Source organism: Quercus suber, unplaced genomic scaffold, assembly GCF_002906115.3.
Source record: "Quercus suber isolate HL8 unplaced genomic scaffold, Cork oak 2.0 scaffold_243, whole genome shotgun sequence".
Classification (NCBI taxonomy): Eukaryota; Viridiplantae; Streptophyta; class Magnoliopsida; order Fagales; family Fagaceae; genus Quercus; species Quercus suber.
Genome location: NW_027069700.1, coordinates 486,037 through 500,669, shown reverse-complemented (window position 1 = coordinate 500,669; position 14,633 = coordinate 486,037). Strand labels below are relative to the sequence as shown.

The 14,633-nt window shown below is 34.2% G+C and overlaps 2 protein-coding genes across 3 annotated transcripts; both read right to left on the bottom strand.

Moving 5' to 3' along the window:
• Positions 1-335: 335 nt before the first annotated feature.
• On the bottom strand, positions 336-6,591 carry LOC112033391 (uncharacterized). The gene is made up of 2 exons (XM_065780708.1): positions 6,515-6,591; positions 336-1,386 (listed from the first exon to the last, which is right to left on the bottom strand). Exons 1-2 carry the CDS (start codon positions 6,589-6,591, stop codon positions 336-338), a joined length of 1,128 nt encoding a protein of 375 aa, XP_065636780.1.
• On the bottom strand, positions 4,414-9,207 carry LOC112040203 (anthocyanidin 3-O-glucosyltransferase 5-like). Of its 2 annotated transcripts, XR_010631804.1 has the most exons (2): positions 7,627-9,207; positions 4,414-4,685 (listed from the first exon to the last, which is right to left on the bottom strand). XR_010631804.1 is itself a non-coding variant. In XM_065780681.1 (1 exon), exon 1 carries the CDS (start codon positions 9,078-9,080, stop codon positions 7,701-7,703), a length of 1,380 nt encoding a protein of 459 aa, XP_065636753.1. In that variant the 5' UTR covers positions 9,081-9,206; the 3' UTR covers positions 7,336-7,700. The 2 variants fall into 2 exon arrangements, 1 of the variants encoding a protein (XP_065636753.1); XM_065780681.1 differs by lacking the exon at positions 4,414-4,685 and having other exon boundaries at positions 7,336-9,206.
• Positions 9,208-14,633: the final 5,426 nt, after the last annotated feature.

The window sequence follows — 14,633 nt, the reverse complement described above, 5'->3', positions numbered from 1 at the left end:
CAACCTGCTGCATGCAAAGGACTATGAAGTTGTTTGTCCCATCTAGCATCAATAACTCTAATATAATTTCCATACAAAGAAACTTTGTTCTTCAACCTTCTTTTTATTTCCTCTTTTGCTTTGTCCATTGCTTCATACAAGTACCCCATAGCAAGTTTCTCATCCCCATCAACAAGACGAAGCACTCTAACTAAAGGCTCACTAACTTTCACTATGTTCTTGCATTGAGACCAAAATGAATAATCTTCCAAAACAATTTTACTTATCTCCTTCCCAACTGTAGTCTTAGCATGGGGGCATGAAAGCCATTTATCACAAGTGAACATTTGTCTAAGCTACTTTTTGAACCTTAGCATGCTCTGTAGACTTAAGAAGTTAGTGGCAAACCTTGTAATTGCAGGACGACATAACTCCCTTCCATTTGTAAAATCTTGCCTCGTCAAATCTAAAACAACTCCATGGTTGTAAATGAACTTTGTTATCTTTTTTGCCTTCTTAATTGCTTCATCAACAAGAGGGAACCACCTAGGATTAGCAATATTCTCCAACATCAAATCTATGCAATGAGCTGCACAAGGAGACCAAAATAAAGTACCATACCTCTGCTGTAATTGTTTTCCAGCTTTTTTATAGGTAGAAGCATTATCTGTAATCAATTGCACAATATATTCCACACCAATTTCTTGAACAACAGAATCAAATATGTTAAACAACGTTTCAGCATCTTTTGTAAGGCCTGAAGTGTCAATAGATTTCAAGAACATGGCACCCCTTGGACAATACACCAAAAAATTCATTATTGGTTGTTGTTTTTGATTTGTCCACCCATCAGACATTACTGAACAGCCATATACTTTCCAATCATTTTTTATATCTAACAAAAAATCATTAACTTCATGCACAGCATTTTTCAAAAGGGATCCCCTCAACTCATAAAAAGAAGGCCCCTTAAATCCCAGCCCAATAGCAGCAATGGAATCTATCATAGGTTGATAATAGGGTGACTGAGATGCATAAAAGGGTACATTAGAATGATACCACCATCTTGCCACATTCATTTTTGCATTATCAATCATTGCTTTTGTAGCCAAAGCACTTCTTATAGAGGGTTGAGCACCGGGGGTTGTTCTAGGAGCAAAATAACTCTTAATTTTCTGCTTTGCTCTTATTTGACCTATATCAATGTCAACATCCTTTCCCCTAGATTTTCTTTTACCTAATGTTTGAGCCGGAGTCTTTTGAGTCTTTTCAACAACCCTAACCTCATCCTCCTCCTCATCATCAACATCAAATGGATCACCATATGGGTTCCCAATTTCTGATTGAATCTTCTTTTTAGTTTGTTTAGATTTTTTCAAGTCTTCAATTATTTGTTTCATTTGAAACCTAATATCAGATGAAACAAATTTACATGGTTCAACTTGACCCCTAATCCCAGCAAGATGATACTTAAGTCTAGTAATACCACCCCCTTTAATCAACTTATTACAATGTAAACAGATAGTATTATTTTTCGCTTTAGGCACTACACGGGCATGAGCCCATGACAACAATTTTGCTTATAATAATGATTATTACATGTACGGTATCCTTGGGGTATTGCACTTGATGCAATAACTCTAAATGGCTGAAGTTGATAGTTGCAAAAAAAAACCTTTCAATCTCAACAATTAATTAAAAAATGTTAGGAAAAAAAAGTTAAGAAAAATAAAATTAAAATTAAAAAAAAGTTAAAAATGAAAAAATGTTAGTATAAAGGGGTGGGTGAATTGCACACAATGTCTGTTAGTTGTCCGTGTCTATCACTACAAATTTGTGGTGCACATGCAAGCACAAAAATCTCACGGCACCTTCTATAAAATCCAGTGGCAGTGCCACATGCAGCTCAGGGTGTTCCCAGGAACACCTTGAGCTGAAAAAAAAAATTTATATATAATAATTAAAATTTTTTATATTTGCTTTGTATTAGGAACACCCTCAAATTAAAAAAAATAAAAAATTATTTGTTCTACTTTCAAGCAAAAAAAAAAAAATTTGTAACAGAGCCAAGCCTAACAGATTACAAAGGTAGCAAACCCACAGATTCTAAAAAAAAAAAAAAAAAAAAAAAAAAAAAAACCCCAATACTGAGCAAATCACTAAATCAGATCCGAAACTTTGGTCCTTATCATTCGCTGCAGCCTCCAGTCGATGACCAGCAATCAATTTCTCCAAATCAATGCACAGTGGCACTAAGACTCTTTCTCCCTTTCTCCTAACTTGGACTTTTGTGTTTTTCTTTCTTTTGCTGAGATTTCTTTGGGTTGATAAAGTCTTTATCTATTTGGTAAAGGTGTTTATAGCTTAGTAAATGACGCTAGTCAACTCTATCTTCTCGCCCACTGTATACCACTTACCAATCTCTGTTTTGGCCACAGAATTTGTTTATAGCTAGTGTACCAATCAAATCTCTTTCTTTCCAAAAAATCTCTTGCTTTTAATTTAATTTATTATATTTAGTTTTTAACTTGGTTGATATACATGTATTACAATACCACTGTACCACTACTACTACAGTAGGCTGTAGCTTTAAGAGCTTTAGGCTTCATCAATCTCTTTTTGAATGTTTTAATAATATTTTATATTAGATTTAAATTTGAAAATAGTGGTTTTCTATAGGGGTGTGCATGGGTCGGGTTGGGTTGGGTTGTGTTGAAGGGATTTTTTGACCCAACCCACCATGGTGGGTCAAAAAAATTCAACCCAATCCAACCCATCACATAAGTTCAACCCAACCCAACCCACATGGGTCGGGTTGGGTCGGGTTGAACCCATGGGTTTGACAAATTTTATTATTATTATTATTAAACTTATTAAATATATTATTATTAGTATATATATATATATATATATATATTATATATAAGCACTTATAGTATATAATATTATTATTAGTATATATTAAATTTACAGTTATTTTAAAAAAAAATTATTAAATATATAATATATTTTAAATATATATTAAATATGGGTGGGTCGGGTCAGGTTTGTAATTTTATGACCCACACCCAACCCGACCCGCTATAAAAAAATTTTTGTACCCAACCCAACCCACCAAACCTTAAAAACTGACCCAACCCGATGGGTTGGGCTGGGTCGGTGGGTTTTCTACACACCCTAGTTTTCTATTTAGTTACTTTTTTTGAATTATCTTTTTTTTTTTTATTTAGTTATTTCAGTAATGATCTTAGTAAATTAACTAATTTTTATAATAAGTAAATCAACTATGATATTGTTATTCCAAAAAAAAAAAAAACTACTATAATATTGCTATAACTTATATATTTGTTTATTCATTATGTTTGCTTAAAATTTAATATTTCTTATTTATTTTATGAAAACTATAATATGAAAAATAATTTTTTTACTAATTTAATATATTTATTTATATTTAATTAATTATGACATCATCGCGGTTCAACCTCGGTTCAATCTTGGTCCCACCTTAAAAACCTTGAACCTTTCTCTTTTCCTGTTCTATGAACGGTTTGGGTTTCAAAATCATGATTGGTGTTGGTGTAAGGTGTTGGTGAGATTATTAATTGTCTTTTAGTGTTGGTGTTGGTGTCTTTTGGTGAGATATAATAAATTGGCTTTATCTGATTCACTGTGTGCTAGTGCTAGTGCAAGTGTGCAACTAATAATTAATCAATATGGCTGTGTGCTATGTGCTAGTTGATAGTTCAACTAATGTTTATAAAATATGTAATAAATCACTCTTTTTTAGACCTAGACTTAAGCTATACGGCCTATATATTTTTGTGCTACACAATTTATTGACTTTTTTTGTTGTTGTTGTTAAGTAATAGTGTGATATTCCAAGTACCAAACAACCATAGTATTAGTTGAACTAATTAATTTTGTTTGTTTGGGATATTAATTAACCAATAATTAATTGGAAAAAGTAACTAATAAACAATAATTAATAATTTAATTAACCAATACATTATAAAAGACAAACAAATTAAATTATGTTAGGCTAAACAACAATTAATAATTTTATAATTTATGAAACAACAATATAGCAAATTATAGTTTATAAAAGACAAACAAATTAATGAAATAACTAAACAACAATACATTTGGAAAAATTCCTGGAACTGCCATTGGGAAAAATTATACTTCTTAAGGAACACCTTCGGAAAAATTCCTGGAGCCAACACTGATAAAATCACATACTAGTAGATTACCACTCACTGTCCTATAAGTTGCAAAACATCCATCTCCTTCATCGATCATTAGACATTCATCTTTATCTTATATATCTTCTCTTTGACTTCCATGGCTACCTCAAATCCACAAACACACGTAGTCATAGTCTCTAGCCCACAAGTTGGCCACATTGTTTGTAACCTTGAGTCGGCAATCCCTCGTCGTGGATCACAACCTCCACATCACCTACTTCGTCATCGCTAAATCTAAAGCCTCAACCGGCGAATTTGAGACCATCCAGTCAGCCAGGGCTCAAAATCTCCTAGACATCATCCAACTACCACCTGTGGACATCTTCAGCAAAGTCAAACCCAATTCTCCAATCTTCACAACGTTTACCACCATCATGCGAGAAACCAATCCTTTTCTCAGGTCTGCAATCCCTAAAGCCTAGGCCAACAGCTCTTTTCATCAATATTTTCGGAACAGGAGCACTGGATGTCGGTGACCAAGAATAAATGTTAAGGGTCAAGATCTAAAATTTTGTGTAAATTTATATACTAACATATATTTTTCAAAAATTGAGGGGGGCCATGGAGCCCCCAGCCCATGATAGGTCCGTCACTGGTTTGTTGGGTTAAGAAGATATGACAGTGTCTTTCCCTTTACAAGAAATGTACAATTCAAGGCATGAAGTGGGAGAGAAGTTGGGTTTTAAATAAGACAACCTTTTCATGTGTGTGTGTGTATATGTATATATTTCATATTGATAATAAATAAGAATGGGGGGAGTAATATTTTTAATATTCATGGCTTCAAGCTATTTTTCGGCAAGACCTCCCCTATAGTATAGTCACAACAATAAAGTTTATTGAACTTGCATTAGATTCGGCTTTTAGTTATTCATGTAATGTATGTTATATGATAAACGACTACATGATTTTATGTCATTCCTAAACTTGATTCTTAATTTTACAGTAATCCTCAATTAACATGTTGTTTGCAAAAAGGAGAGAACATTTCTATGTGTGTATATATATATATATATATATATAAATTGTATCGTGTATCACATAAGTTAACGATAATTAAAATTATACCATATTGTTTACATTTCTCTCAAGAGTAATATTGAGTAAATGTAGCAAGCAATTTCTATAAAAATAAAAAAAATAAAAAAAACCTGACAGGTTTTTTAAATTTTACTCTTAGATATTGACTTATCAATTTGATTTTTAAACTTTTATTTGAATAATTAATCATGAGATATTTAGGGTCTGTTTTATAAGAGTACTTAAATATAATTTTTGTTTTGCAATCCATAAATGGTGGTCCTCACACTTGAATTTATTGTTTGCACCCTAATATATTTTAAATAAGTTTTCAAAAAACTGTATCCTATTTTCTTGAATTAGAACAGGATTTTGAAACGGTAAAGGAGTATTTTAGAATATAGAAAATGTTTTTAATGAAATAGTTGTAAAAAATTAAAAATAATGAATGTCACATATTTGCCAAACTCTTTTATCTCTTAAATTAAGGAGCTTATCTTTATTATAAAAAGAATTCTCACCCTTCAAATTTGAAACTTATCATTATAAAAAAAAAATAAATAAATTAAAAAAAAAAAGGTACATGATGAGCTCTATTCTTTTATCATTATTTAAGAAAAAAAGTAATCAACATATTCTACAATTACTTTTTGTAAATTTTTTTTTTTAAATCTCAAAAATAGAAATGGTCTCTCCAAAAAATTATTTTTTATTTTTAGTATTTTGAATATTGCTTTTGAAAATGAGAGGCAAAACTTACAATATAAAAATTAATATCTGAAAACTAGTTTCAAGTTCAATTTTATATATAAATATATATATATATATATATATATATATATATATACTGTTTTGAAAACAAAAACAAAAATCCTTCTACCAATTAGGCCCTTAACTTTTGACATATTATCTATTAGTATTATTCTGTTGTTGTTAAAGCTACCAATTTAAATCTTGTGATGTGTGCGTGATTGCTACTCCATCATCAACAATTCTGAATTTGAAATGTCATTACCAATTTATCAGAATTTGTATTGTGATTATGCTCCATTTGTTTCGAAGTAAAATATTTTTAGTAAAATTTTTTCATTTTATAATATTTGGTTGCGTAATTAAAAATGGTGTAGAATTCATTTTTCGATTCTTAACTCTCAAATCCCACAAATGCAAGCACAATTGCACATACAAACCACCACCAACGACCACCCAAATTCCAAAGTTGAAAGAAAAAAATAGCAACCAAAGCCAACCAAAAACCCAGATCCACAAACCTGCTCCAACCACCACAAACACCAACCTCATCCCAACCACCATCAGCCAATATCCTAGGTTGCATAGACATTGACATGGGTACAGGTATGATATGAATATTGATATAGGGGTACAACAATTTTAAAAAAATTAGAGTATGACATGTTTGGGGTGTGGCTATTAATTAATTTTATATTTAGATATAATTTTATATATTTTTGACTATTTATATTCTTTTAAGAATTTAAATTAAATAAGAACAGCAAAGAAGAACAATAAAACCAAAGAAGAGTCATGGACATTAAAATTAATATAATACATAATAGACATATTTTTAGTTTAAAGTTTTAAAAATAATATAAACATTGAAATAATAATAATAATAGTTGAACAATGTTGAAATAATAAGAGTTGCAAGATTAAAACGAATATCAATTATGAATTTACAACGATTAAGATTTGTAGTGTACAAATATAGTGTACAAAGAGGTGTTCAACAATCCCCAAAGATATAAAATTCTCATTAGAGCACAATTGGTATGTTACAAAATAATAATTTTTTATTTAAGTTTTATCATTTTATATCTCATAGTTATTATACCAATACAATTTATTCATTTTGTTATTATAATAATTATTTATTTCATGATTGTTTATCAGATAAAATATATATTACCTAATTTTATGATAAAAACGTGCAATGATGCGCCTTTAACTAGTATATCTATAACATTAATTATTCAAATTAAATTTTAATTACCAAATTGACTTTAAAAGAAAATCAATCATGTACAACTCTTTTTTTTTCCACTTTTTTGAAGAACAAACATACAAATAGGGAGACTGAATTGGGTTCTAATAAAAGGCATGCCACAAACACCCACTAAAAAATCATGCTAACTTTTAAGCAAGGATGAAGTAAGTTATTATCATGGTTTAAAAACTGGACTAAACTAGCCAGTCTAATCAGTTTAACTAAAAATTGGGTATCAGTTCAGTCCAACAAAAATGCCCAAAACCGGTTAAAACTATGAACTACAGGCAAATTTGATTTTACTCCCAATCCGATTTTTAAAACCATGGTTACTATGCACACAACACACACTTTTAATCAACATAGACAATTACTCACCCTTAAGAGTTTTTAATACCGTATTTACTGGGGCCTCATACAGCCTACTTCACTTTCTGGCCGTCGCTGCAAGTTCATCTCTCGCATTGCTTTGCTAGATGAGACAACGCATTGAAAGAAGAACCACCTTCAGTCAAAGCCTTTTCCCCACTGTTTTTAAGTTCCTTAACTCTAGCCCTCATTGCCTTCCCATCTTGACCTTCCATTACTTTCCTTACCATCATTTCAATCTCCTCCCTTCCAATTATTCCTTTAGTTGGTGCAATTTTGGGACGCACAGCCACTCCTAACTCCTCAGCTAGCATCGTTGCATTCATTTTCTGCTCTGCATATAGAGGCCATGCTATGATTGGCACACCATTTAGTATACTCTCCAGCGATGAGTTCCACCCACAGTGTGATAAGAAACCCCCTATTGAAATATGGCCCAGAATTTCCGATTGTGGCGCCCACTGCATGACCACTAGTCCCAAATTTTGGGTCCGTTCCAAAAAGCCATCAGGCAAGTAATCTAAAGCGTTACTGCCTTTGTCTTTGCTGGGTGGGCGTAGCACCCAAATAAATCTCTGTTGGCTAAGCTCTAGACCCCAAGCAAGCTCGGTGATTTGCTGGGCTGAGAGAACCCCAGCACTCCCAAACGATATGTAAACTACCGACTCAACCGGTTGGTCATCCAGCCAGTCGAACAACTCGCTCTTCGAACCTGACGGTTTATCTGGTCTAATCAAAGGTCCGACCGCGTAAACCGGCACTGAGCCGTAACCTTCTTGTTCTCTCATTGCTTTAAGCGTTGTCGGGTCCAAATCTTCCCACGTGTTCACCAAAATCCCATCACTCTGACGCATCTCTAACCCAACTTGTAAGAACACACAGTATTCCAGCTTGGTCCGGTCCAACAACGGATCAACCACATCATCGGGTCGAACCGACATGCAACCAGGCAACCTGAGTTGTTCCTTTTGAACAACGTATTCTCCATCTACTTCCTTGTCAAGGACAGGAGCATATAACATTAACGCAAGTGGCCATGCAGAGGAAACAAAAACGTACTTCAACATGTGAAATTCATCAGCCACATCCAGTACCAGTGTTCCGAAAATGTCGACGAAGAGGGCGGTCGGGCTAAGCTTCATGGCTGAGATGGAGGACCTGAGAGTGGGACAGATTTCGCGCATGACGGCCGTCAACCTTGTGAATTTCCGAGCACTGGGTTCGACTTTGCTGGAGATGTCCACGGCAGGTAATTCGATGAGGTTTAGGAGTTTCCGAGTCCTGGCTGATTCGACGAGCTCGGATTCGCCGGCTAAGGAATGAGATTCAACGACCACAAAGAAGATGACGTGGAGGTTGTGATCGACAACGAGGTGATTGCCTAGCTCAAGGTCGCGGACAAGGTGGCCAACGCCGGGGCTAGAGACTATTACTGCATGTGTTTGTGGCTTTGAATTTGCCATGGATTAATGAAAGTCAACAAGAAGATGAAAAAGCTACTAGTCTTAAGGATAAAGGAAATGGATCTTTTGCAATCAATAATTTATAGCCAACATAACTTGTAGATGTGCTCTATCGCCCTTTTCTCTTTTACTTGTTAACCTGTGGATTTAGCATGTCATTTTCATTTGCCGTAGGTGAAATTATAGATACCTTATCTCGTATAATATTGTCACCACTTACCGTGCTCCTGGTAAGTCAACAAACCCAACTGCACCTGTGGAGTGTGACCTGTGGGCTGTGGGCAGGGGTGGAGCCACGTTGGGAAACTTTTTGAATTCTCCATGAGCTAGTAAAAAAAAAAATTATAAATTATTAAAATTACATGTAAATTTATTCACCGGCTCCCTCAAATTTTAGAATTGACTCTATCAAAATTTGAAATTGGCATCTAAAATTTTTGAACTAGTCCTATAAATGTAAAATATTGTGAAAGTAATATAAAAATATTGTGGACGTACCAATTTTCAAATTAAAATGGCAAAAAAAAAAAAAAAACCCAAAGAAAAAAGAATGAATATGGTGCAAAAAGCCTAACAAAAAAAAAATCTCCATTAGCCCATTCCTCAACCCATAGCTCTCCAAATATTAGCAAAGCCCCAAATCTCCTTTTAACTTATTCCAAATCCAAAAAAAAAAAAAAACAAAAAAACAAAAAAAACAAAAACAAAAACAAAACAAATTTGTATCATACAGTTATTTTGTCATTTTTGTGTGCATCCATGAAACTCCAATCTCCTACTCCCGTTCCAATTAATTCCAATGGCAACCATTAGTATCTCTCTCTATTTTTGCTATTATGTACTCTCATTCTTTTTTATTGCAAGTAATGTTTTGGGGAAGATATAGTAAAGCTATTGGCTAAATGTGTGATTAAAAAGAAAGTAGCTTTTTATGTGCTGTACAGCACTTAAAAAATGTGGGGAAGGTGAATTGATGTTTGTATTTTTGTTTATAATATATTATTATGTTATATATAAAAATGGTATGGTTGAGTTTATAGCTTAAATTATATATATATATGTATAATAATAATAATAATAATAATATATTTTTTTTTTTTTTTTTTTTTTGGTTTATTTTGTGTTGTGGTGGCCCAATATTAAGGTGAGTGATTGAGAGTGGATTTTTCACAGTTATTTGGTAATATATTATGAGCTTTTACGGATATAATAAAATCTCATAATATATAATATATTCACAAGAAGTGAGATGTCACCCACCACACCTCAAAACAAAAGAATTGTGTGAAATTTTGTATTTTTTCCTTGGACTATCTCGTATACTATTGTCACCACTTACTTTGCTCCAGGTAATTCAACAAACACAACTGCACCTGTGGAGTGTGGCCTGTGGGCAGTGGGGCACTAAAACCTCATCATATCTCCATCTAAACAACAATAGTACATAAACGTTTGATAATTCAAACATCCATTTCTTTCCTCCTTAACACATAACTTTTTATTTTCTCTTCTCCTTGACTTACATGACTTTACAGTACACAGAGTAATACGGAAAAAAATTATTTAAAAAAATGATAGGAAGATCAAGAACTGGCCATTTTGTCAGAAGATAATCTTTTTTTAAAATTTTAACTTTGTAATTGGCATGGAGCCCATACTATTGTTTTCATTATTAGTTCTTCTCGACGGTTCTGATGTAGATTGCATATGAGAGGGTTGACTGATCGTTGAGAGATGATAAGATTTAAAAATGAAACATCCTCTGTTATGACTATGGGATCTCTTATTTAAACTAATTTTCAACGGCAACTGGCAGACTTATTGTTGCATCTACCAATCAGATCAGTACTTGCGAGCATGTATGGGCGTTATTAAATAACACATCTACAATTTTTTGTAAGGATAAGAGAACACATCTAGGTGGACTATAAATAGTGGCTTCCAATTAGGTCAGCTAGTAAAGTCTCAGACGGTTAAATAAAATATTTGAGATTCAATTCCCGTCTACACCAAAAAAACTGATTGATGTCTTGATCTTATCAGGAGCAGACGTCATATATTAAAACTCTCTAAAAAAAGAAAGAAATAGGAACATAAAATTTCTGAAAATTTTTTATGACAACATATCTGCAACTAACACATATGGCATGTTGTGCATAAATCACAATAAAATCATAATGCATGGAGTATGCACACAATTTTTTATTTAAAAAAATTTAATTTGTAATATTATTGACCTTAATAAAATTGACATGAATAATTCAAATAAAAGTGATGTGGTTACTTTGAAATTTATTAAAAATTATAACAAATATCATGACACAAACCTCTCATAAATAAATATGTAATATTGTTGCTGCTTCTGCCAAATCAATATATTATTTAGGGTAAATTCTAATAAACTACTCTGAGATTTAGGCTAATATCAACAAAGTCTAAAACTTTTCAAAAGTGACCAAGTTGGTCCTTGGACACAATTTGGTCCCTAAATGGCATTTAGGCTCGTTACTCATTCTCAGCTTAACCTATCTTTTCTCCTCTATTCTCTCTCTCTCTCTCTCTCTCTCTCTCTCTCTCTCTTCTCTTTTCTATCTTAGACGCTCTTTCTTCTTAGTTCTCTCTCTCTCTCTCACCCACAATGGCAAAACTACCATATTGTGCTCACTCTTCAAATCAGTGCCATGAAAACAATGGGCTAGGAATTTTTGAGCTCCTCCCCACCACCGCTGCCATTCCTCGTTGAAGGCTATGATCGGGTGCTCCCAACACAAGCTTTGGTGTTCCTCAGCTATGGAAGATAGAGTTTGCATTTGTGTTTCTGTTTGGGTTTGGGTTTGGGTTTGAGTTTAGGTTTGTGTGCCAAACGTCAAGGGAATGTTTGGCGGAGACCCACGACCTCTGCAACCACCACAAGCAATGAATCACACCGGAAATACCACCATTGGCCACTGATCTTTCTCCTCCTCCTTTGTTGGTTCGGGTCTTGGTTGGTTTAGGGATTTGTTTTTCTTTGGTTGACAAAGGATTTGGTGATTTTTATTTTTTATTTGGGTTTGAAAGTTGGGGTTTAGGTATGGTTATTTGTGGATTTGTGAGTATTTTTTGTTTTGGTTTTTGTCTCAAAATTGTTCTAATATAGTGTTTTTTTTGGCGTATGAATGGTTATGGATATGTATATATGCTTTGTGATCAGGGATTTCTAGGGGTTTTAGGTTTTATATGGCTTAGTGTATATGTTTGTATAATCATTTTGAATAGAACTCACAACTTAGAGATATTAGCATTTACATAAACATTCGATAAAGAAGAGAGATTCTAAGTGAGAAGAGGGAGAAGAAAGCCTGAGAATGAGTAATGTGCCTAAATGCCGTTTAGGGACCAAATTGTGTCCATAGGACCAACTTGGTCGTTTTTGAAAAGTTTTGGACTTTGTTGATATTAGCCTCTCTCTCTCTCTCTCTCTCTCTCTCTCTCTCTCTCTCTCTCTCTCTCTCTCTCAATGGCAAAACTACCATATTGTGCTCACTCTTCAAATAAGTGCCATGAAAATAGTGGGCTAGGAAATTTTTTAGCTCCTCCCCACCACCGCTGTCATTCCTCATTGAAGGCTACGATCGGGTGCTCCCAACACAAGCTTTGGTGTTCCTCAACTATGGAAGAGAGAGTTTGCATTTTTGTTTGGGTTTGGGTTTGTGTGCTAAACGTCAAGGGAACGTATGGCGAAGACCCCTGACCTCTGCAACCACCACAAGCAGCAAATCACACCGAAAATACCACCATTGGCCAACGATCTTTCTCCTCCTCCTTTGTTGGTTCGGTTCTTGGTTGGTTTATGAATTTGTTTTTCTTTGGGTGACAAAGGATTTGGTGATTTTTTATTTTTTATTTGGGTTTGAAAGGTGGGGTTTAGGTATAGTTATTTGTGGATTTGTGGGTATTTTTTGTTTTGGTTTTTGTCTAAGATTGTTCTAATATGGTGTTTTTGTTGGCATGTGAATGGTTATGGATATGTATATATGCTTTGTGATCAAGGATTTTTGGGGGTTTTATGTTTTATATGGCTTAGTATATATATTTGTATAATCATTTTGAATAGAACTCACAACTCAGAGATATTAGCATGAACATAAACATTCGATAAAGAAGAGAGATTCTAAGTGAGGAGAGGGAGAAGAAAGGCTGAGAATGAGTAACAAGCCTAAATGCCATTTAGGGACCAAATTGTGTCCATAGGACCAACTTGGTTAATTTTGAAAAGTTTTGAACTTTATTGGTATTAGTCCAAGGTAATACATGCATATTAAAAAGAAAAGTCAATACTTGATCGTATTAAAAAAATAATAATATACCAAGACTAAGACACCAGTCGGTTTTTTATGTAGATGAGAATTGAATCTAAGATTTTTTATTCAACCATCAGAACCTTTACTAGTTGAGTTTTTGACAATTGATTACAAAAATTGTCTTTACTTCATCCTTTGACATGTAGTAACTTTTTCTTCTTCTTGTTAAATCTCCATTCCATGGATAGCTCAAAGCCACACCCACACGAAGTCCTAGTTTAAGTTTCTTTAGTTTCATCATTATACTCTTTTATAATTTCTTTTAAGTTGAGTGTTTAGTCATTTTTTTAAATTTATTTTAATTTTCATTTCTCTTTTTTTCACTACCACCAATGCACTAATAAAATATAGTGTTGTTTATTTCACACACACTATATTGCATACTGTGCGCGCCCGATACCGAAACCCGTCGGACTGGGCCTCAATTGGGCTCACAACTTACTTGTATAGTGGGTTTGGATTTCCCACACTGGGTCGTTCCTCCCGCTGAGACCTAAGGCCCTTTCTTTTCTTTCCTCGTGGGTCTGAGTCACCTTCTCTTTTTACTCACTCTGTTCATACACTCTCCTTACTGCGCGCCATTTTTTCCAACCCCCTTCTTCTCCAAACTTCCTGCATTTATAGGCCATAGTTTAGTGGAGATGTCATAATTACTTGCCAACGAGTGCAACCGGCGATCCACTATTATCGATCGTAAGTGGGTGGTCAGGTAGGAGTGGGAAATTGTGAGGGTGGCGTTGGAACTTGGTTCCTGCCTCCACGGTAGTCCTCGGGAGCGATGGCTCTCCGGGGCGCGGCCGGGTAGGTACAGCGCAAGTCTTCCCGTGAGTCAAATATCTACTACTCCATGGAAAGGTATTGCCGAGAGACGATGAAGAAGCAAGGCTCGGGCTTGCAGTACGCGTGGCCCGAGGGTGGGCTGCCGGGTATAAGGGGATTGGCCTCATGGGCCATATACCCAGGCCAGGGCCCAAGGCCCAATGTAGGATATGACGCGGGGGCCGTACACATACAAAGTACATACTCACTTTTTTGCCCTGAACTCATGAATTGAAGTCTTAATTTTTAACTTTGATATATATATAGATATATATATATATATATATAAACAAGAATAACACGGTGATAAAAGACACTAAAAAGAGATGAACGTCTAATGCTTAAGAAAGAGAAGAAACTCACTAGTCACCAAGTTCAAAACTAAAGCTGA

Coding starts and splice junctions, on each gene's coding strand:
- LOC112040203 (XM_065780681.1), bottom strand. CDS start 9,080: ATGGCAAATTCAAAGCCACAAACACATGCAGTAATAGTCTCTAGCCCC.
- LOC112033391 (XM_065780708.1), bottom strand. CDS start 6,591: ATGTCAATGTCTATGCAACCTAGGATATTGGCTGATGGTGGTTGGGAT. Junction 1,387..6,514: donor GTTTGTGGTGGTTGGAGCAG/GTTTGTGGATCT, acceptor ATCTGATATTAG/GTTTCAAATGAAACAAATAA.